This window comes from Callithrix jacchus, chromosome X (genome assembly GCF_049354715.1).
Source record: "Callithrix jacchus isolate 240 chromosome X, calJac240_pri, whole genome shotgun sequence".
Classification (NCBI taxonomy): domain Eukaryota; kingdom Metazoa; phylum Chordata; class Mammalia; order Primates; family Cebidae; genus Callithrix; species Callithrix jacchus.
This window is the reverse complement of record NC_133524.1, coordinates 119771585-119792883: the sequence shown is the minus strand read 5'-3', so window position 1 is coordinate 119792883 and position 21299 is coordinate 119771585. Positions and strand designations below refer to the sequence as shown.

Sequence of the window (21299 nt, the reverse complement as noted above, 5' to 3'; positions counted from 1 at the left end):
CGACATGGGAAAACCTTGTCTCTACTACAAATACAAAAATTAGCCAGGGTGGTGGTGCATGCCTATAATCCCAACTACTCAGGAGGCTAAGGCAGGAGAACTGCTCAAATCCAGGAAGTGGAGGTTGCAGTGAGCCAAGATCATGCCACTGTACTCCAGCCTGGGCAACAGAGTGAGAGATTCCATCTCAAAAAAAAATAATAATAATAATAAGTAATATATTCTAAAACTATATTGTAATGGTGGCTGTGCAACTCTGAATTTGTATTTTAAAGAGTAAATTTTATAGTATGGTCAATATATCTCAATATGGTTATTTCTTAAAAAAGAAAATAGGCTAGAACTAAAAAATAAAAGGAGGACTTTATTCCTTTGGAGGTGAGAGAGGCAACCACAAAACTGATTTTTAAAAAAAACAATTTTCAGGCCAGGGGCCGTGGCTCTGATGCCTGGAATCCCAGCACCTGAGGTCAGGAAGTTCGAGAGGCCAACATGGTGAAACTCTATCTCTACTAAAAATACAAAAATTAGCTGAGTGTGGTGGTGCATGCCTGTAATCCCAGCTATTCAGGAGGCTGAGGCAGGAGAATCACTTGAACCCAGGAGATGAAGGTTGCAGTGAGCTGAGGTCACACCACTGCACTCCAGCCTGGGTGACAGAGCAAGACTCTTGTCTCAAAAAAAAATTTTTTTTTTAAATAGAGCAAATAAATAAAATCAAGATCATAAGAGCTAGTGTAAAAAACAAAAGTTTGGGAGAGGGAAATGTTTCTAAGCTATACACCAATAAATAGGAAATCCAGGTACAAATAATTACTAAAAAATGTAGAATTTAATATACAAAAAAGATACTATGATTACACAATAAAGATAAGTCAAGGAAATATCTAAGAAAAGGCTGGGCACGGTGGCTCATGCCTGTAATCCCAGCACTTTGGGAGGCCGAGGTGGACAGATCACAAGGTTAGGAGTTCAAAACCAGCCTGACCAACATGGTGAAACCCCATCACTTAAAAAATAAAAAAAGAAAGAAAATAAATAAAAAGAAAGATAGATATCTAAGAAATACCTGGTTCATTTGGATCTACTACTAACGAGCTAGTATAAAAAAACAAAAAGAAATACCTGGTTCAGAATGACTAGAATTATTCTAAAACTTACTTAATTTCTATTTTTTTGTATTTACAACAGCTAATATACATTAACCAACATAATTTACAAAAGAAATGTGCTCAATATTTTTCCCCAAATATGATATAGGCAATAAACAGCAAAAGAATATATCATAGGGATGGTGACAGTTTTCAAACATGGCCCCAAATTCTTGGACATTGCTCCCCATTAAGAGGCAGGGTCTATGTCATCTTCTCTAGAATAAAACGCAGTGATGCTTCCAAAATTAGGTCACAGAATGCCAGGCAGAAACTGCACCGGTCTCTTGGAGCACTAGCAAACTGAACACTATCTCAGGACATTCTCTCCAACCCAAAAGTCATACTGTAAGAGGCCCTAGCCACATAGGCCATTTGCTGGTACTCAGCTAACAGTTCTGGCTAAGCCCAGCCTTCGTATCACTACAGACTAGTAATTAAACATGAGTAAAGAAGCTTCCAAATGATTATAGTCCCTTATTGTGTTAGTGCCAGGCACTCAAGTGATCCCAGCTAAGGCCCTAGCCATCATAAAGCTGAGACAAATCATCTCCACTTAGTTCTGTCTCAATTCCAGACCCAAATAATCATTAGGCATGATAAAATGATTGTTGTTTTGCATCACTAAGTTTGGGGCGGTTTGTTATGCATCAACAGATAACTGGAACAATGGCTACCCTCATCAATAAAGATACAAAATATTCAAAGAACTCTTATAAAGAGAATACTACATCACATTAAAAAGTAATTCATGAAGATCAAGTAGAGTTTACACTAGGAAAATAAGCAAAAAAAAAAGTAAGTAATAAAAACGTGAGCTACTGAAATATGCTTAAAATTTTTAATCAAACAGTATGCTGAGAACTTATGTAGCAAAATTCAACATCTGCTATGTAAGAAAATTAGGGAGCATATACATACTTTCTCCATTCTTAAACAGGCAACTATTTTTAAACAAAAAGCTAGTCTTGTATTTATTGACTCTCACTTATAATTACTAAGATAGCCAGCCTGGTCAACATGATGAAACTCTGTCTCTACCTAAAAGTACTAAAAAAATTAGCTGGGCATGGTGGCGTTGTGTGCCTGTAATCCCACCTACTCAGGAGGCTGAGGCATGAGAATCGCTTGAACCCAGGAGGTGGAGGATGCAGTTAACCAAGATCACGCCACTGCACTCCAGCCTGGGTGACAGAGTTAGACCTCGTCTCAAATAATAATAACCGAGATAAGTGTATCCTGGCAATGCAAAAATAATAAATAATACATGATCCTTGATCAAAGAATTAGCCATCTAGAATCAAAGTGAGGCACAGTATAAGTGCTATATAATGAAAAGGGTAAAAAACACATTGGAAAGGAAAAGTAGTAGACAGTGTCTGAGAATGCTCTTTAGAAGAGTGACATTTAATTCACTCAATTCTATTTGATATGCAAAGGGGGAGTAAAATAAAACTATTCCAAACAACAATAAAAACAAAAAGAAAAGCCTAGGGACAGAGTATACACTGTGACTGGAGGACAGAAAATATGGCATAAGGAAATCTGGGCTAGTAATTTTAGGTAAGAAAAAACCATTGGAAGTTTCTAAGTAGAAGACTTCCTCCATCAAATTTTGTCTCAAAAGGGTAACACAAGTGGGAACACACATAGCAAAATGGAATTGGGGAAGAGATTCCAGAAAAATCAATGAAGAGATACTGTAGACATTCTCTCTTAACAGGGAAACACATTTCAAAACAAAAAAACAAGCTGGGCACAATGGCATGTGTCTGTAGTCCCACTTACTGGGGAGGCTGAGACATGAGGATTGCTGGAGCCCAGGAGTTCAAGTCCAGCCTGGGTAACATAGTGAAACCCTACCTTAAAAAAGAAAAAAAAAACCCAAATGGCACATATAAGAGGTACAATCTTAATATGACAAACCATAAACAACACAAAAATTAAGGAAAATATTCATTTTTAGACAAAAATGGAATAGCCTAATTAGCTGTGGCCATGAGTCAGGATTTCTCACAGCTGTGGTCTGAATGGTTGTATGTTCAAACTATATGTTGAAATGTAGTCACCAATGTTATGGTATTAAGAAGTGAAGCCTGTAGAAGGCAATTAAATCATGAGGCCCCTGAAAGCCTTGTTCCTTCCACTATATGAGAACACAGTGAGAAGTTGCCATCTGTGAACAAGAAAACAGGCCCTCACCAGATAATGAATCTGCAGGCACCTAACATTGAACTTCCCAGTCTTCAGAGTTGTGAGAAATAAGTTTGTTTTTTATAAGCTTCCTAGTTTATATCCATTTGTGTGTGTGTGTGTGTTTTGTTTGTTTGTTGTTGGCAGGGTTTCACTCTTATTGCCCAAACTGGAGTGCAGTGGCACAATCCCAGCTCACTGCAACCTCTACCTCCTGGGTTCAAGCGATTCTCCTGCCTAAGCCTCCCGAGTAGCTGAGATTACAGGTACCCACCACCACGGCTGGCTAATTTTTGTATTTTCAGTAGAGACGGGGTCTCACCATGTTGGCCAAGCTGGTCACGAACTCCTGACCTCAGGTGATCCACCCTCCTTGGCCTCCCAAAGTGCTGGGATTACAGGCATGAGCCACCATGCCTGGCCTATGTTGGTTTTTTATAGCAACCCAAATGGACTAAGACACTGATGTTAAAAAGACAGCTGAAGAAAGATTAGTGCATTTAACTACATAGAACGAAATATTACAGAGAAAATGTATAATATAAAAATAAGAGGGAAAGTAATTAAATGCAATATAATATAACTGAAATAATTTATCCTCTTGATAAAAATAACCCAAAAGGAGAACTAGAGAGAGAAAAGTAATTTTTAAAATTGAAGAATAACGAAATAAACCATAGCACAATAATAATAAGACATTATTTATTTTTGAAAAGCCAAACATACTCAAAACAGTAATTTAAAACATTAAACAAGAAAAAGAATCCATTCTCTAATCACAGTAATATACAAGCAAACATTAATAAATGGATAAACAAAGGTACATTAGAATGGTATGAATAAATCTGGCACCTTTTAAGTTCTTTGTTTTGTAAAATTGGTGAAAGCTCAAACAATTAACAGGTATTTGCACATTTTACATGTAAAACTGTTCTTTGTTAGTCTCATTGATACATTTTATTTACAAAACCACACATATTAAGCTAATTGTATATTTCTAAACAAGGTTTTGTTTCAATTTTTATTAACAAAAAGCCTGAATGGCTAGTTCTCAGAAAACCATTCATGTGTACCCATCACTAATTAAAGTTATTTCTATGAAGAAATATTATTCCCTACAGCCATAAAAAAGAATGCAATTGTGTCTTTCACAGCAACATGGGTAGAGTTGGAAGCAATAATCCTAAGCGAATTAACGCAGAACAGAAAACCAGATACCACATGTTCTCACTTGTAAGTGGAAGCTAAATATTGAGCACACGTGGACTCAAACATGGGAAAAACAGACACTGCAAACTAAGGGGATGAGGGGTGGGAACTGAAAAATTATCCACTGGATACTACGCTCATTTCCTAGGTGCAATATACTCATATAACAAACCTGTACATGTAACCCCTGTATCTAAAAGTTGAAATTTAAAAAAAAAAAAAAAAAAAAAAAATTTCCTGTAGCTTTTATAAATTACATTCAAAGGTTATTAAGTATATATATTCCTTGAATATATTATTCCACTTTTTAAAACCATATGGGTTTAGCCAACATTATAAAGCCTAAATGTTACTATCATCATAAAAGTATGCAGAGAAAACATTGAATGATTTGACATGAATATGCCTCCAACATTTTATTCTTCTAAGAAACAAGCACAAATAATAAAATTTGTAACAGACAACAGTGACCAAAATAATTCAATTTACTGAAGTAAGACAGTAATTCTATTACGTCACTCAACCAGGAATTCCATATGGGTAGAAGACTTCATATTTTAATGGCAGCTATATAAATTCAGGGCAAATTGAGACCTCATAGCCATGGTTTACATCAGCGTATTTCTGACCAAATTATTTTTTTTACTTGATGCCATTAAAAAAATAATGGGTTTGGCATGGTGGCTCATGCCTGTAATCCCAGCACTCTGGGAGGCCAAGGCAGGCAGATTACTTGAGGACAGGAGTTCGAGACCAGCCTGGCCAACATAGTGAAACACTATCTCTACTAAAAATACAAAAATTAGCCAGGTATGGTGGTGCATGCCTGTAATCCCAACTACCCAGAGGCTGAGGCAGCAGGATTGCTTGAACCCAGGACGTGGAGGTTGCAGTGAGACGAGATCACATCACTGTAATCCAGCCTGGGCAACAGAGCCAGACTCTGTCTCAAAAACAAAATGCAGCAGGAAATGCATCAAGAGACAGCTTGAAAGTCTTATATATAAAGAAATACATCCCAAGAGCTTCCTGATGATTTTGGTTTTTTTCCTAGTAAGTAGTGTGTGTTTAAAATGCAATTAGAAGCCCAGGGATGGTGGCTCACGCCTGTAATCCCAGCACTTTGGGAGGGCAAAGTGGGCAGATCACTATATCAGGAGATTGAAACCATCCTGGCCAACATTGTGAAACCCTGTCTCTACTAAAATACAAAAAAAATCAGCCAGGCGTGGTGGTGTGTGCCTACAGTCCCAGATACTTGGGAAGCTGAGGCAGGGGAATCACCTGGGGAGGCAAAGACTGCAGTAAGCTGAGAACACGCCACCGCACTCTAGCCTGGTGACAGAGGGAGACTCCGTCCCAAAAAAATAAACAAAAAATAAATAAGATGCAATTAGAAAAATCAGGGCTACACTCTATATAACTCAATAAAGTTTAGAAAGTACAAATTAACTAGGAAGAACAACATCAATCTTACCTGCATAGCACTCTTGCCCATTTTAACAACTTCAAACAACATCATGTTTTCCACTCCATTCTGTTGGTGATGACCATTCATTCGGTTTGGACCAGAAGGAGGTTTTCCTCCTCCATTTCCACCTTTGCCCTTTTCTGCTGGGCCCTTTTTGCCTTTTTTACAAGTCTGCATAAAAAACAGGAGGTGGTTGTTATATCACTGTCCTTTAGAGTTCAAACACAGGTACAGTAGAAGCAGCTGATAGGGTACATAATTATAACATGTTTAAACTTGCCCTAAAGAATTCCATCCACTTATAACAAACTGATGACTGTGATAGCCTCTTTGTGGTGACCACTTTTTCATGTGTACTACCATGTCTCACATGACACTGTAGTCAGAAGCATAGCCTCTGCAGGCAGACAGACTCTGTAGGTGTAAATTTCTGCTACTATCAGCTGAGTGATTTTAGGCAAATTACTTAACCACACTGTTTCAGTGATGTTTTTCTAATTTGTAAAGTGAGGATAAAACTGTGCCTACCTCATAGGGTTGCTGTGATAACAAAAACACAAAGTACTTAGAAACATAGCCAGGATATAATAAGTCGGAAAAATGTCAGCTGTTATTATCATCACTGTAAAATGAAAAATTATATGATAAAAGGAGCTCAGTAAATCTTATATGAATCTTAATCTGGTAGGATGACCAACAGAAACAATGATACAAATACAGATTTGAATCTGTTTTGAAAAGTAATATTAAAACACAGTATTAAAAGCCCTCAAAATATCAACGAAGTTTGAAAAACACTGCAAAAATATCTCTCAAGTATCATCAAGAGAAATCCCAAGAGCACAGTAAATCAAGGTAGCTATCTCCAAGTTTTATATTACTCTCTTATGCAGCTTTTGGATACATATTGCAGTGGGCAGCAAGAATAACCAAACTCGTTATCAAATATGTACCTTATTCTCAGTTCAACATTTTATTTTTACCGTTAGTCTTAGAAATCACTGCAGTGCTCTGAACAAGAAATTCTGAACAGTAGGAGTAGGTTTATCAATCTCCTTCTCACTCTAGGCCTCCCTCTAACATTTATTCATCATGAAAATTCAATTACTAGCCAGGCGCGGTGGCTCACGCCTATAATCCCAGCACTTTGGGAGACTGAGGCGAGCAGATCACCTGAGGTCAGGAGTTCGAGATCAGCCTGCCCAACATGACAAAACCCCATCTCCACTAAAAATACAAAACATTAGCCAGGCATGGTGGCAGGCACCTATAATGCCAGCTACTCAGGAGGCTGAGGCAGGAGAATTGCTTGAACACGGGAGATTGCAGTGAGCTGACATCACCCCAACTGCACTCCACCCTGGGCGACTACAGCAAAACTCGCGTCTCAAAAAAAGAAAAGAAAGAAAGAATATTCAATTAATGAAAACTATGGAAATAAAGCCCATTATAACAAAAGTTGTCAGTATTGGAGAGTGGGGGCATCAAAAAAAAAAAAAAAATCAGTGAAAAGGTTCCCTATCTGCCTAAGCTATAAAAAATACCTACCACAGCTCTTATACTTTAAGAAAACAAGCCATTCCCTAACTCGGAGTCCTCATTTCTCAAATGTCAGGGTTGAATTAAAATACTTTACAGGAAGGTATTATGACCCCTGGATTTGGTGATTTCTTAAAGGCCTCTTTTAGAACAACACATCTCTACGATCTAAAGAGCAAGCACTGGCCAACTTTCTGTAAAGTACTATATAGTAAATATGTTAGGCTTTGTGGGCCACACACAGTCTCTGAAGCATATGCTTTATTTTTAAAACTATTTAAAAATATAAAAACAGCCTGGCACGTGGCTCACACCTGTAATCCTAGCATTTTTGGAGGCCAAGGTGGGCGGATTGCTTGAGCTCAGGAGTTCAAGACCAGCCTGGGCAACACGGTGAAACCCCATCTCTACCCAAAATACAAAAAAATTAGCCAGGCATGGCAGCATGCACCTGTAGTCTCAGTTACTCAGAAGACTGAGGCAAGAGAACTGCCTGAACCCAGGAGGTGGAGGTTGCAGTGAGCTGAGATTACACCACTGCGCTCCAGCCTGGGCAACAGAGCGAGACTCCATCTCCAAATATAGATAGATAGATATAGATAGATATAGATATAGATATAGATATAGATATAGATATAGATATAGATATAGATATAGATATAGATATAGATATAGATATAGATATAGATAGATATAGATATAGATATAGATATAGATATAGATATAGATATAGATAGATATAGATAGAGGCCAAGGTGGGCGGATTGCCTGAGCTCAGGAGTTCAAGACCAGCCTGGGCAACATGGTGAAACCCCATCTCTACCAAAATACAAAAAAATTAGCCGGGCATGGCAGCATGCACCTGTAGTCTCAGTTACTCGGAAGACTGAGGCAAGAGAACTGCCTGAACCCAGGAGGTGGAGGTTGCAGTGAGCTGAGATTACACCACTGCGCTCCACCCTGGGCAACAGAGTGAGACTCCATCTCCAAATATTTATATATATATATATAAACAGGACCAGGCCTGGTGGCTCACGCTTGTAATCCTAGCACTTTGGGAGGCCAAGGTGGGCGGAGTACCTGAGGTCAGGAGTTCAAGACCAGTCTGGTCAACAGGGTGAAACCCCATCTCTACTAAAAATACAAAAATGAGCCAGTCGTAGTGGCACATGCTTGTAATCCCAGCTACTTGAGAGGGTTAGGCAGGAGAATCACTAGAACCCGGGAGGAGGAGGTTGCAGTGAGCAGAGATCACGCCACCGCACTCCAGCCTGGGTGACAGAGTGAGACTTCATCTCAATAAATAAATAAGCAAACAAACAAACAGGACTGGGCCAGGCACAGTGGGTCATGCCTGTAATTCCAGCACTTTGGGAGGCCAAGGCGGGCAGATCACCTGAAATCGGGAGTTCGAGACCACCCTGACCAACATGGAGAAACCCTGTCTCTACTAAAAATACAAAATTAGCTGGGGGTGGTGGTGCATGCCTGTAATCCTAGCTACTCAGGAGGCTGAAGCAGGAGAATTGCTTGAACCGGGAGGCGGAGGTTGCAGGGAGCCAAGATTGCGCTATTGCATTCCAGCCTGGGCAACAAGATCAAAACTCTGTCAAAAAAAAAAAAAAAGCCCTGGGAGCAGTGGCTCATGCCTGTAATCCCAGTTTTGAGAGGTTGAGATTGGAAGACTGCTTAAGGCCAGTAGTTCAAAACCAGTCTGGTCAATAGAGCGAGACCCTGCCTCTACAAAAAAAATAAATAAATAAATAAATAAATAAATATATATATATATATATATATACACACTATTCTTAGCTCCTGGACAGCACAAAAACAAGTCATAGTTTTTGCATCTCTGATCTATAGCCATGCCCACAAATTTCTTTCCACTGAAAGTCTGTGGTATTTATGTACTTTATTATTTAGAGGGTCCCTTCTTCCTCCAGGAGTCCAAAACTACTTGACTCTTACAGCTACTTCAAATCCCTTCCCAACACCTGAAACATATTATTGTTAATTTGCAATACAATAGTCCTCCCTTGAGTTTTACTTTATTCAGTTTCTGCTACCCTTGGTCTGTGGCGGTCCAAAAATATTCAGTAGGAAATTCCAGAAATAAACAATTCAAAAGTTTTAAATTGCACACCATTCCGAATGATAGAATCACTCACCATTCTGCTGTATCCCATCCAGGACTTGAATCATTCCTTTGTCCAGGATATCCATGCAGCTCATTAGTCACTTACTAGCCATTTCGGTTACCATATTGAAAAAATGTACTATATGCAAGATTTAGCACTATTTCCAGTTTCAGGCAACCACTGGGGGGTATTAGAATGAATCCCTGAGAATAAGGGGGACTGCTATATTCTGTAAATGAGATTCAGTCTTCGTGAACCTAATTCATTAATGCCTAATTGTACAATGAAAAGCTTTCGTCCCCAGTAAAAGGAATTTCAGAGATAAGGTTGAAAGAAAAGATCAACTATAACACAGTACACTAGTAAAGTATAAAATGTTAATTAACATGGAGCTATATATTTGTAGTTTATCTATCAAATGCCTCAATAGTCCCTGTCAATATGAAAAACAATTTGGGACAATTAAAATGGCAGAACGGGTAGGCCATGCTAGAAAAAAAAATGTGCAAGGAGTGATAATAAAAAGGAAGTATTACACAAGAAGCAACTATGCTAACGTGTGTACAATCTTGGAAAGAAAAAAATTTTCTACATGAAGACTTTAGGAGGTGGTATAATATACAGGCTTAAAGGCACAGACCTGAGCTTAAATCCTTTAGCCTCCGGGTTTCTCTGGACTTCAGTTTCCTACCAATAAAATAATGATGTTTTCTCATCTACACAGTTTTTCAAATATTAGATTAACATGTGAAATTGTTAGTACAACACATGGAACATACATAGTATAGTGTCAAAATCCAGTTGCTCTTATCATAATAAATCCTTGATTTGTCCCAACACCTCACCCACAGTAGTAGCTATATAACCATAACCAAATTGTAGCCCAAAAACTTTAAAGAGTCCTCTACTCAGATGCCACCAAGAATCTTGTTCAAACTTGTAAATTAAATCAAAGGCAAAAGTAGGTTAATGAAAAAAATGATTTTGAAATGAATTAATGTATACCGTCCAATAGAATTAAGGTTATCTTTGGATAGCCATAAGTTAACATTTCTATACATATCCCCCTCTCAAATACTTAAGGAAATAAGACAGCACACAAAATTATAATACACATGAATTATGAGCACTCAAAAAATATTCCAAGCATTAGTTAAATAATGTCCCATACATTAAATGTGATGTCAGTGTCACCACTAGAAATCACAAGAGAATGGCCAGGCGTGGTGGCTCACACCTATAATCCCAGCATTTTGGGAGGCTGAGGCAGGAGGATTACTTGAGCCCAGGAGTACAAGACTAGCCTGGGGAACATAGTGAAATCTCATCTCTACAAAAATAAAAAATAAACTACAAAGAAGCCAGATATGGTGGCACAAGCCTGTGGTGCCTGTAGTCCAGTTGAGAGGCTGGGCGGGAGAACTGCTTCAGCCCAAGAGTTTGAGGCTGCAGCATGCCATGACTGTGCCAGTGAATAGCCACTGCACTCCAGTCTAGGCAACATAGTGAGACCCTATCTCCAAAAAAAAAATATATATATATATATAAATGTAATTTTAAAATTAAAATAAATCATAAAAGTTACAGAGTTTTACATTCTCTTACAGGAAAGTTGTTGATAACATACCATTACATTTTAAAAGCACATTAAACTGTTTGCATATTATGACTCCACTTAAATAAAATGTAATATCCATGTTTATACATAGGAGTACGAATAAAAGTATGTGCATCAAAATGTTTAAAGAATAAATTACCTCTGGGTGATAGGATTATGGAAAAATTTCACTTTGGTCATCGTAAACTTCTGTATTGTTAAGACTTTTTCAAAGTATGTCATGAGACAATATAAATCCAAAATTCATTTTGAAAAACAAATGCTGAACAACAAAAACAAGTTATCTTATGCATAATGTATTTACACACATGCAGAGTCAAATGTACTTTCCAAAACAACAAAATAATTTAACCATCTGCCAAATTATCTGCAGTCCTCAGGCTAACCCATTCATATTCTAAAGTTACATTGTAATGACTCAGAACTTAACTTTGTTATTTTTTAATCTTTCACATTACTTATAAAGAGTAAAACTACTGTCAATTGTAACCCATTAGCCTTAAAATGTTGTATGTTACATTTTTAGAGTGCTTTAGAGTAAGAGATTGCTTTGCTTTACATTTGATTACTTGTGGGAAAACAAAAATAAAGCCAACAGAATATTGCATTTTGCTTAACATACTGTGCCTTACATAATAAACTACCAGAAACAATGATGTATTATTATTATTATTATTAATTTCAACTTTACAGCAGCGTAAAGAGATCCCAAAAGCTATCTGGTCTAGAAGACAAAAGGACAACATTTATTCAGAAGGCTTACCAGACCAGTCAGCCTCCATCCCCTTAAAAAGCCAGTTTTAAAAGACTAAACTATCTGAGACATAACCTAAATCTGTGTGAAAGATCTTAAGAATCAAAATAAAGTCACATATTTGATACATACCTTGCCTTTGCCTTGCTTTTGGTTTTTTCCTTCGATATCTTCAAAATCTGTGTCAGAAGAAAAATGTGTCTCTGACTCCCTGTGACAGAAAGATAAGCAATAATTTAAAACCTTCCTTAGAAACTTATATTGAGTTTCTAATTTTTGCCAGATTATCTAAAATAAAGGCTTGGTTAACTCATTACAAAACTTCATATTAGCATTATAAGTAATTAAGATGTTTCCCCAAAATATCATATTATAGCACATTACCAAACACACAAGATTACATAAACAACTATAAAAAAAAAATCTAAAGTACAAATATCTAACTAAACATTTTTGTTAATTTTTAATCAAAGTATAAAACTAATCCAGTGGGTCTCAAAATTTAACCCTAGGAACTGTTGTGTTTCATTTAATGGCTGGTTCCATTTTCTGGTTCAAAGACCATAGTGCTGAGTAAAAACTATTTTAATACTAGGCACTGGAGGAACTTTATTAGGGAGTTTTATCATTATGGATCCTCTGACCTTTCCTACCTCACTCGAAAAATATTTATAAACCTAGGTGAGTCAATATACAAAACACGCATTTCTGGCCAGGTGCGGTGCTCAAGCCTGTAATCCCAGCACTCTGGGAGGCCGAGGCGGGTGGATCACGAGGTCAAGAGATCGAGACCATCCTGGTCAACATGGTGACACCCCGTCTCTACTAAAAATACAAAAAATTAGCTGGGCGTGGTGGCGTGTGCCTGTAATCCCAGGTACTCAGGAGGCTGAGGCAAGAGAATTGCCTGAACCCAGGAGGCGGAGGTTGCAGTGAGCCATTGCACTCCAGCCTGGGTAACAAGAGCGAAACCCTGTCTCAAAACAAAACAAAACAAAACCACGCATTTCTGAAAGGGTATTTATAAAACATTTTTATAAACTATATCACTTGAAATACACTAGGGTATTATGCTAAGTGATCAATACCCTTTATGAAGTAAAGAGGTGATGAGCTACAGTTAGAACAGTTTTGGTACTCAGTATCTGTGGATCTTGTACAAGTGACAACCTCAATCTCCTCATATATAAATAATGTATATGCAGGAAAGTATGAAATCTCTAAAGTCTCTACAATCTCCAACATATGAATCTACAGTCCTAAACAACTGTCCCTTGTTCTGGGTGGGGGTAAGGCTAGTTTGTATAAACTGGATTTTCTTAAAAACATACAGAAGCAGGCTGATTTAAATAAACATGTGTGATACTTTCTATATGAGTAAACATGAGGTCTATCTAAATAGTAGTAACATACCCTCATTTAAACGCTTACAGCAAAGTATACTTATATTAGTATTTGGGTCACACTGGATTTTAGAATTGAGCCACATCCATAAAAGATAAAGGTTTTTCCATCCAAAATGTGTAAACCTAGCACCAGCTTTGCTTAAAATAAATGGAATCAAAGTGAAAGGCTATCTTTATAAAACTCTTATTCTCAATCTGGATTTCTTCTATTTCTATTTTATTGCTACAATAACCAGTTGCCCAGAGGCTATGAGGTAGCAGAGGCTGTGAGATACGACCACTCCATAAATCTAAAATAATGATTAAGATGCTAGCAGGAAAAAGATTACTATTTATAGCACTTACCTATAAAGTAATTTAAACAATGTATGGAAGGCGGTGGCAATCCTAACTATATGCTACAATGCTGAGAGGAAAGGGCCTGTAATAAATACCATTCCCGAGTTAATGCACCAAAAACTGAATGACTACTGTAATATTAGCCCTGAAGCTTATGCCTGTTACATCTTAAGAAGATTGTTGTCGTCAATAATCTTTTCACATGTCTATATGGTCTTGCAAAAAAAAAATGAAAATTTAAAGTATCTTGATGTATAAATATTTATTTCTTCCCAAGCTTTTTGTGGGACACCAGTTCTCTTAGAGAGCTAAGTAACTGCTTTAAGTCTGCAGAAAATCTTCACAATGCTCCAATGGCCAGAGTAATCAAGGGCTCAATTATACTCTTAATACTCATCTCCAAGCTATCCCAACTAAGAGTAAACCACTAGCGATTTGGTTACTAACTGAAAAACCTTCGAAGAAAGCTTAAGTAATCAGAATGGAAGTCTAAAATACTCCCAACCAGAAAAGAAATACTCTCCTAAGCCGTTCTTTAATGCTATCCTGTGTTTTTAAGATCAAAAGAACAACAAAATCTAACGTAGGTGAAATAACATTTACATTTATTAAACATAGTGTGTTAACCATTCAGTGATCTGAAACATCATGAGTCACCCATCACACAACTGAATCTTCCATTCATTTACTGTGCCCTCCAACCCACATGCCCAATCAAATGCTGGTTCTGTTCTACCCCTATAACATCAATTCCCTTTTATTCATTATCCTATTTCAGGTCCTAATTATTTGAGATATTCTAATAGTCAATTGTCTAGTCCATAATACAAACCTTTTTAATAGTCTCTAATCAAGTATATAAGAAACTTCATAATCTCTTTATATCTTTAAAATATGAACTCATAAAGGCAGCAGGAAGTACCTAACTTAATTCCTCACAGAATCTAATGTAACATCCTATATACAGTGAACACTTAATATTAACAAAGGTAACAATTAACCTTGACAAAGATATTACACTTAGAATACATAAAATCCTCACTAAAAACGCTGTTTTGTGGGAACCTGAATGTATGAGGTCACAGAAGCCTCATAATCTCCACCAAGGATAACAAAATTATTAAAAATATAAAAATCTGGTCGGGCACGGTGGCTCACGCTTATAATCCCAGCACTTTGGGAGGCTAAGGCGGGTGGACTGTGAGGTCAAATATCTAGACCATCCTGGTCAACATGGTGAAACCCTGTCTCTACCAAAAATTAGCTGGGCATGGTGGCCTGCGCCTGTAGTCCCAGCTACTCAGGAGGCTGAGGCAGGAGAATTGCTTGAACCCAGGAAGTGGAGGTTGCGGTGAGCCGAAATTGCGCCATTGCACTCCAGACTGGGTAACAAGAATGAAACTCTGTCTCAAAAAAAATAAAATAAAATAAATATATAAAAATCTACATAAGATCCAAAGTAGACGCTGGCTGCCATTATGTACAATGGTATTGGTCTGTTGTTTTCAAAATTTTTAGCAAGTAAACTCTCTTTGCAAGTCAAGTCTAATCAAGAACCTAATAAAAAATACAGTGGTGGGGGTGGGTAAATAAAGGGATTCACAGGCAATTTAAAAGTTCACTTTTCACTGAGGCAACTCATGAAACTGTAGCTTAGTATGAAAATCAGTTACATAGAGTAGTTCAAAATCATTCAAAACCAAGAAATTATTAGAATAAAAGCTGATAAGGAGTACAGTTAGCTGTTTAGATGAGAGAAAAGAGGATACCTATGTTGAAATCACTTTATAGACCAATATATACGTAACTGGTTTCTGCAATCATCATTAGATTTTTTTAACAGAAATTTGACATTACATCCTAAATATTACTACTACTCCTATGTGGTACATATTCCTCACTAATGAGAAAACTTAATTTTTAAGAACTGTATAATGCTCTCTTAAAACAGTTGCTATTGCAAAACAAAGTATAAACTCAGAATTACACAACAAAAAAATAATAAACTGTGCAGCATGTAAACTAAAAGATAAATTTAAAACACAGCAACAAAAAAATGGAATGATTACTATTACAGAACCTTGATGAGTGCTGATATAAACTCTTGCAAAGCATACAAGCTATTTTATATATCAGATCTTCTCAAGCAGAAGGATATTTAACTGAAGTTAATGCATTCCCCATTTTGTGGAATAAACAAGTATTTTTAAATTATCAGACTATAATTTACTTACTGTAGTATATTAAAATCAGTTGGTATTTCTGGAGCTGCTATCATTTCTTTATCATCTTCTGGAACACCTCAATGCCAGAAATATATTCATATATTTACGTGGGTAAAATGATGGCTTGCTTCTTTCTTCTAAGACAATTCCTTTAAAAAGGGGAAAATGACATTATTTACTATAAACACACCAAAAATATTGAAAAAGGATATCCATACTCAAAAGCTAAATTCCCCAGTGCCTGCTAATGTGTTTTAGTAAATAAGGATTTCATTCCCTGGCATTTGACTGCTTATACTTTTATTTTGAGACTTAGTCTCACTCTGTCTGTCACCCAGGCCGGAGTGCAGTGGTGCAATCTCAGCTCACTGCAACCTGTGCCTCCTGGGTTCAAGTGAATCTCCTGCCTCAGCCTCCTAAGTAGCTGAGATTACAGGCACGGACCACCACGCACAGCTATTTTTTGTATTTTTAGTAGAGATGGGGTTTTGCCATGTAGGCCAGACTGGTCTCGAACTCACGACCTCGGGTAATCCACCCACCTCTCCCTCTCGAAGTGCTGGGATTACAGGTGAGAGCTACCATGCCCGGACTTGACTGCTTATTTTAGATATGGATTTGTTGTAACACTTGTAGCCCCATAGTAATAACACATAGGAAAAAAAGCTAGTAAAACAATTGTTATAAAATTTTCTTGTGATTCTCTGCCTGGCATTATGTACATAAACATTAATACATCCTAAGTAAGAAACAGGATATGACTCTTGCTGGTCCTGAAATCCCTATGAGAACTTAAACCAGAATATGAGAAGCCTGAAAATACAGCCTTTCACTCACTGATATAATACACAAACAGTTAAAAAGAGCTAATAAAAAAAACCTGAGATACAATTTTAAAACAGGTTTTCCTACCCTGAAAACACAGTCCAAAGCCTGGCTTATTAAATAAATAACCACTTCATGATAATAACAAACTGTGTTGAGAAGAGAAGGGGAAAACAATGTTAGATTTGATCTATTCCATCCCCTCAAGGAACTTAGGATCAATTTAAACGCCAATAATGTCATATGAACAACAGATAAATGCCATTTTTGACTGAAGTACATGCAAGAATGGCAGATAGAAAGGGTATTATGTCTATCTTTTGAAAGTCAAGGATGCATTTCCTAAATGAGAAAATAACCTAAGACCAAAGAAGAAAGGAGAAAACAGGCTGAAGCTGAAGTCTAAAGCTCTTAGTCTTGTGTATACCTTTCTCTTATAATTTTCTTTATGTTTTTCTTTTATTCCCAAGTGAATTTAGTACTCAGTGGCCACCTAAAGAAAAAGCAGGTAAGGTTAAACATATCCAATTAATACTAAATGCTCAAATATAACATACTGACAAACTCCTAATGATTTCTCCCAGCAGGTTAGACATCACACAAGAAACAGCTCAATTTTTCTTAATAACTTTATACCTCTAGAACACATCATAAATGGCTAATATTTAATTAATATACAAAGTTCAAAACATTGTAGTTCCTAGCTTACTTTACTTAAGCTAAAACAGCAAAATATTAATTTTTATGTTTTGTGAACAGCAAAATAACAAATGAGGTAACAGGAGAAACAAGAATGAATAACCCACAAAGTAAATTCTGAATGATCAAATAATATATACCATCACTGGAGTTTATTTTTGTCTGAAAGATACTCAGATTTAAATATCTTGTTTTTGGCCAGACGCAGTTGGCTCTTGCCTGTAATCCCAGCACTTTGGGAAGCCGAGGTAGGCAGACCACTTGAGGTCAGGAGTTCCAGACCAGCCTGGCCAACATGGCGAAACCGTCTCTACTAAAAATACAAAATTAGGCGGATGTAGTGGTGCACGCCTGTAGTCCCAGCCACTCAGGAGGCTGAGGCTGGGAAGTGGAGGTTGCCGTAAGTTGAGATGGTGCCACTGCACTCCAACCTGGGTGACAGATCAACTCTGTCTCGAACATAAACAAATTTTAAAATCTTGTATTTGTTGAGACAGGGCCTTACCCTGTTACCCAGGCTGGAGTACAGTGGCATGATCATAGTTCACTGTACCCTCAAACTCCCAGGCTCAAGAGATCCTTCTGCCTCAGCTTTCTGAGTAGCTAGGACTACAGGCACTCACTAACACATCTGGTTAATGTTTTCTTTTTTGAAGTTTGTCATCATATGTAGGGCATACATTCATCTCCTAACATGATAACTTATTTATAAAAAAAAAAAAAAATCATTTTGTTTCTTTAAAAGGAACTGGACCGGCACAGAACTAATACATTCTAACAAACAGGTCAGTTCATCTTCTACACAGCAAGATGAAAATAAAGTGGTCATGTGATCCTTGCTGTACCTATCTGCCTCTCTGAGCATTTCATAAAAACCAAAGTTGCTGCTTTCCTTCAATGTAGTTTCTAAGAAGACTTTAAAGATAGTTCTTAAATATAGTCCCCTAAGTAATCACAGGTAATGAACATAAAGAATGCATCAGCTCTGAAAAGCAGAGAATACTAAATAAAATGAATACTATATGACATACTGGACTCTTCTAAACAGCACAAAATTAATTTCTAGTGTAAAAGAAAAAAGTCTTCCCAGTTCAAATTATTTTGTAAAGCTAGGCTATATTCATTATATTTAATTCAATTCTAATTATATTCATAATTAGAAACCAGAGCAAACACAAAAGCAAAACTGAAGTTGTAAGATATGTCTCTCAAGACAAGATGCGCGCGTGCGTGTGTGTGTGCGCGCGCGCGCGTGCACATGCACTATATGTATATAAAAAATCAAGGGAGACAGACAGACAGACAAGATCTTACTCTGTCACCCAGGCTGGAATGCAGTGGTACAATCACAGCTCACTACAGCCTTGACCTCCACAAGCTCAAGCGATCCTCCCATCTCCGCCTCCTGTGTAGCTGGGACTACAGGCAGACACTACCATGGCCCAGCTAATGTTTTCTTATTTTGTCGAGACAGGGTTTCACCATGTTGCTCAGGTTAGTCTTGAACTCCTGGGCTTAAGCAATTCACCCCACCTCAGCCTCCCAAAGTGCTGAGATTACAGGCATGAGCCACTGCACCCAGCCAGGTACATACATTTTTAAAAGAAAAAAACAATCTTATGTCAGGGTCTAATAGACAGAAAAATTATTGAACTGACCAATTCCCTATCCTAGTGAAATACGATTTTTTCCAAGTTTCTAAATATTCAAAATTCATCCAACCAAGTAAAAGTATCCACCACGTGCCAAATGCAATGCTGAGCAATGAGAATACATTAGGGAACAGGAGAACAATGATCCCTGTTCATAATACCTGTTAAGAAATGTGAAAGTATTATTTCTACTAGAAGGCACCTACTTGCCACTTAATATTATTAAATAAAAGAATGCTAAATTCCATGTATCTGAGTTTTTACTATTTTAGCCATTCTCTAAATGACTTATTTGCCACAGAAACAGTTCAACAAAATTACATAGCTCAACAAAAATTACAAATATTAAAGCTGCTTTGTAATTTAGAAGGGAAGGAACCCAATGGATGAGTTGGGATTAGGAGTTTTTAAATGTAAACTTTAATCTACATGAAGAGCTAAGAATCTTTCCAACTTTATTTTAAATGTCTACAGTTGCATATAAATATAAGTTGCAGGCCATGCACAATGGTTCACATCTACAATCCCAGCGCTTTGGGAGGCTGAGGCGGGAGGATGGCTTATACCCAGGAGTTTGAGAGCAGCCTGGGGAACATGAGACCCTATCTCAACAAAAAATGTAAAAATCAGCCAGGCATGGTGACACACACCTATAGTCCTATAGCTATTTGAGAGGCTGAGGCAGGAGGATTGCTTGAGCCCAGGAGGTAGAAGCTGCAGTGAACCATGATCACACCCCTGCACTCCAGCCTGGGCAGCGGGGTAAGACTGCCAATCCATCCATCCATCCAATTTGTTTCCCTCATAGACTTACATTAACAAATTCATAGTATCTTCCCAAATGTGCTTAATACAATTTGACTTCAGCTGGCTAACCCCCAAAACTGTAAAATCATGTAATGCTCAAAGAAAAGTATGAGTTTAAAAATCAAACTCACCACAAAATTTTTGTATTATTGTAGGTTATTAACTTTTTAAAAATATGCTCAAAGATCACAAGGTGGAGCTCTCACCTAGTGTCTGAAAAAACTTTGAGGTTTTTATCATATGTACCAATTTTTATACCTACCATAAAAGAGTTAACATTCCAACAGCTTTAGAGTATAAAGCACAGAAGTAAAATTTGCATTCAGTCTCAATCGCTATTTTCCTTCTGGGAAAAAACTCATCCAGCAACCAGCTTCTACTTCTCCTTACCGAAAACCAGACAATTCCATCTGCAGATAGGCTGAACAATAAGTACTAAAGTAAATATAGGTTCACATGCATAATATGCTCCCATTAAAGGCTGTTAATTATTAAATTAAAAAGTAACAGATGATCAAGTATTTCTAATTCTAAACATTAAATTCAAGTAACAATGCAATGCTTTTAATATAAACAGACCTAAACACTGAAACTTAATCACCATAACTTTTCAGGTTATCTATAATTAGCATATGTTTATGGCCTGTTCCTCAAAGTTTAGATTACAAGCTAAATTCAATAACGAGAAACACCTGTCAGATACCTGTTACTACAGCATATTAATACAAGCATGTAAAAATTATGGTCATGCTTGTATCTTTGCAACTCTAAAAAAGAATTACTTGCTACATTCATCAAAAGTACCCCACACAAAATAAAATCACACACGGAACATTCTAGTATCTTTCTTTGATATCATTTAATTTTTTTTTTCTGAAAGAATTATTGTTTTAAAGGTCTTTAGGGACTGAGTGTGGTGGCTCACACCTGTAATCCCAGCACCTTGGGAAGTTGAGGTGGGCAGGTCATGAGGTCAGGAGTTCAAGGCCAGCCTGGCCAGCATGGTAAAACCCTATCGCTAACACACACACACACACACACACACACACACACCAGCTGGGTGCAGTGGTGCACACCTGTAGTCCCAGCTACTTGGGAGGCTGAGGCAGGAGAATCGCTTGAACCGGGGAAGCAGAGGTTACAGTGAGCGGAGATGGCACCACTGCACTCTAGCCTGGGTGACAGAGTGAGACTCTGTCTCAAAACGAAACAAAACAAAACAGGTCTTTAATTCAATCCCAAGTGGTCTCAAAACGAAAAATAAAAAGCTACC

General features: G+C 37.4%; 1 protein-coding gene across 25 annotated transcripts in view; it reads right to left on the bottom strand.

Moving 5' to 3' along the window:
- Window positions 1-21299, bottom strand: part of STAG2 (STAG2 cohesin complex component) — a 145049-nt gene that overhangs the window by 65465 nt on the left and 58285 nt on the right. For 8 of the 25 annotated variants that reach the window (XM_035288952.3, XM_035288961.3, XM_035288960.3 and 5 more), the window contains 3 exons: window positions 16053-16192; window positions 12206-12284; window positions 6031-6195 (listed from right to left, as the gene is read on the bottom strand). In XM_035288952.3, the coding sequence (XP_035144843.1) occupies window positions 6031-6195; window positions 12206-12284; window positions 16053-16096 (288 nt within the window). In that variant the 5' untranslated portion in view covers window positions 16097-16192. Of the gene's footprint in view, window positions 1-6030; window positions 6196-11458; window positions 11582-12205; window positions 12285-16052; window positions 16193-17295; window positions 17362-20288; window positions 20448-21299 lie in introns of all 25 variants that reach the window. The other 17 variants (XM_035288956.3, XM_035288958.3, XM_054251078.2 and 14 more) reach the window with 4 other exon arrangements.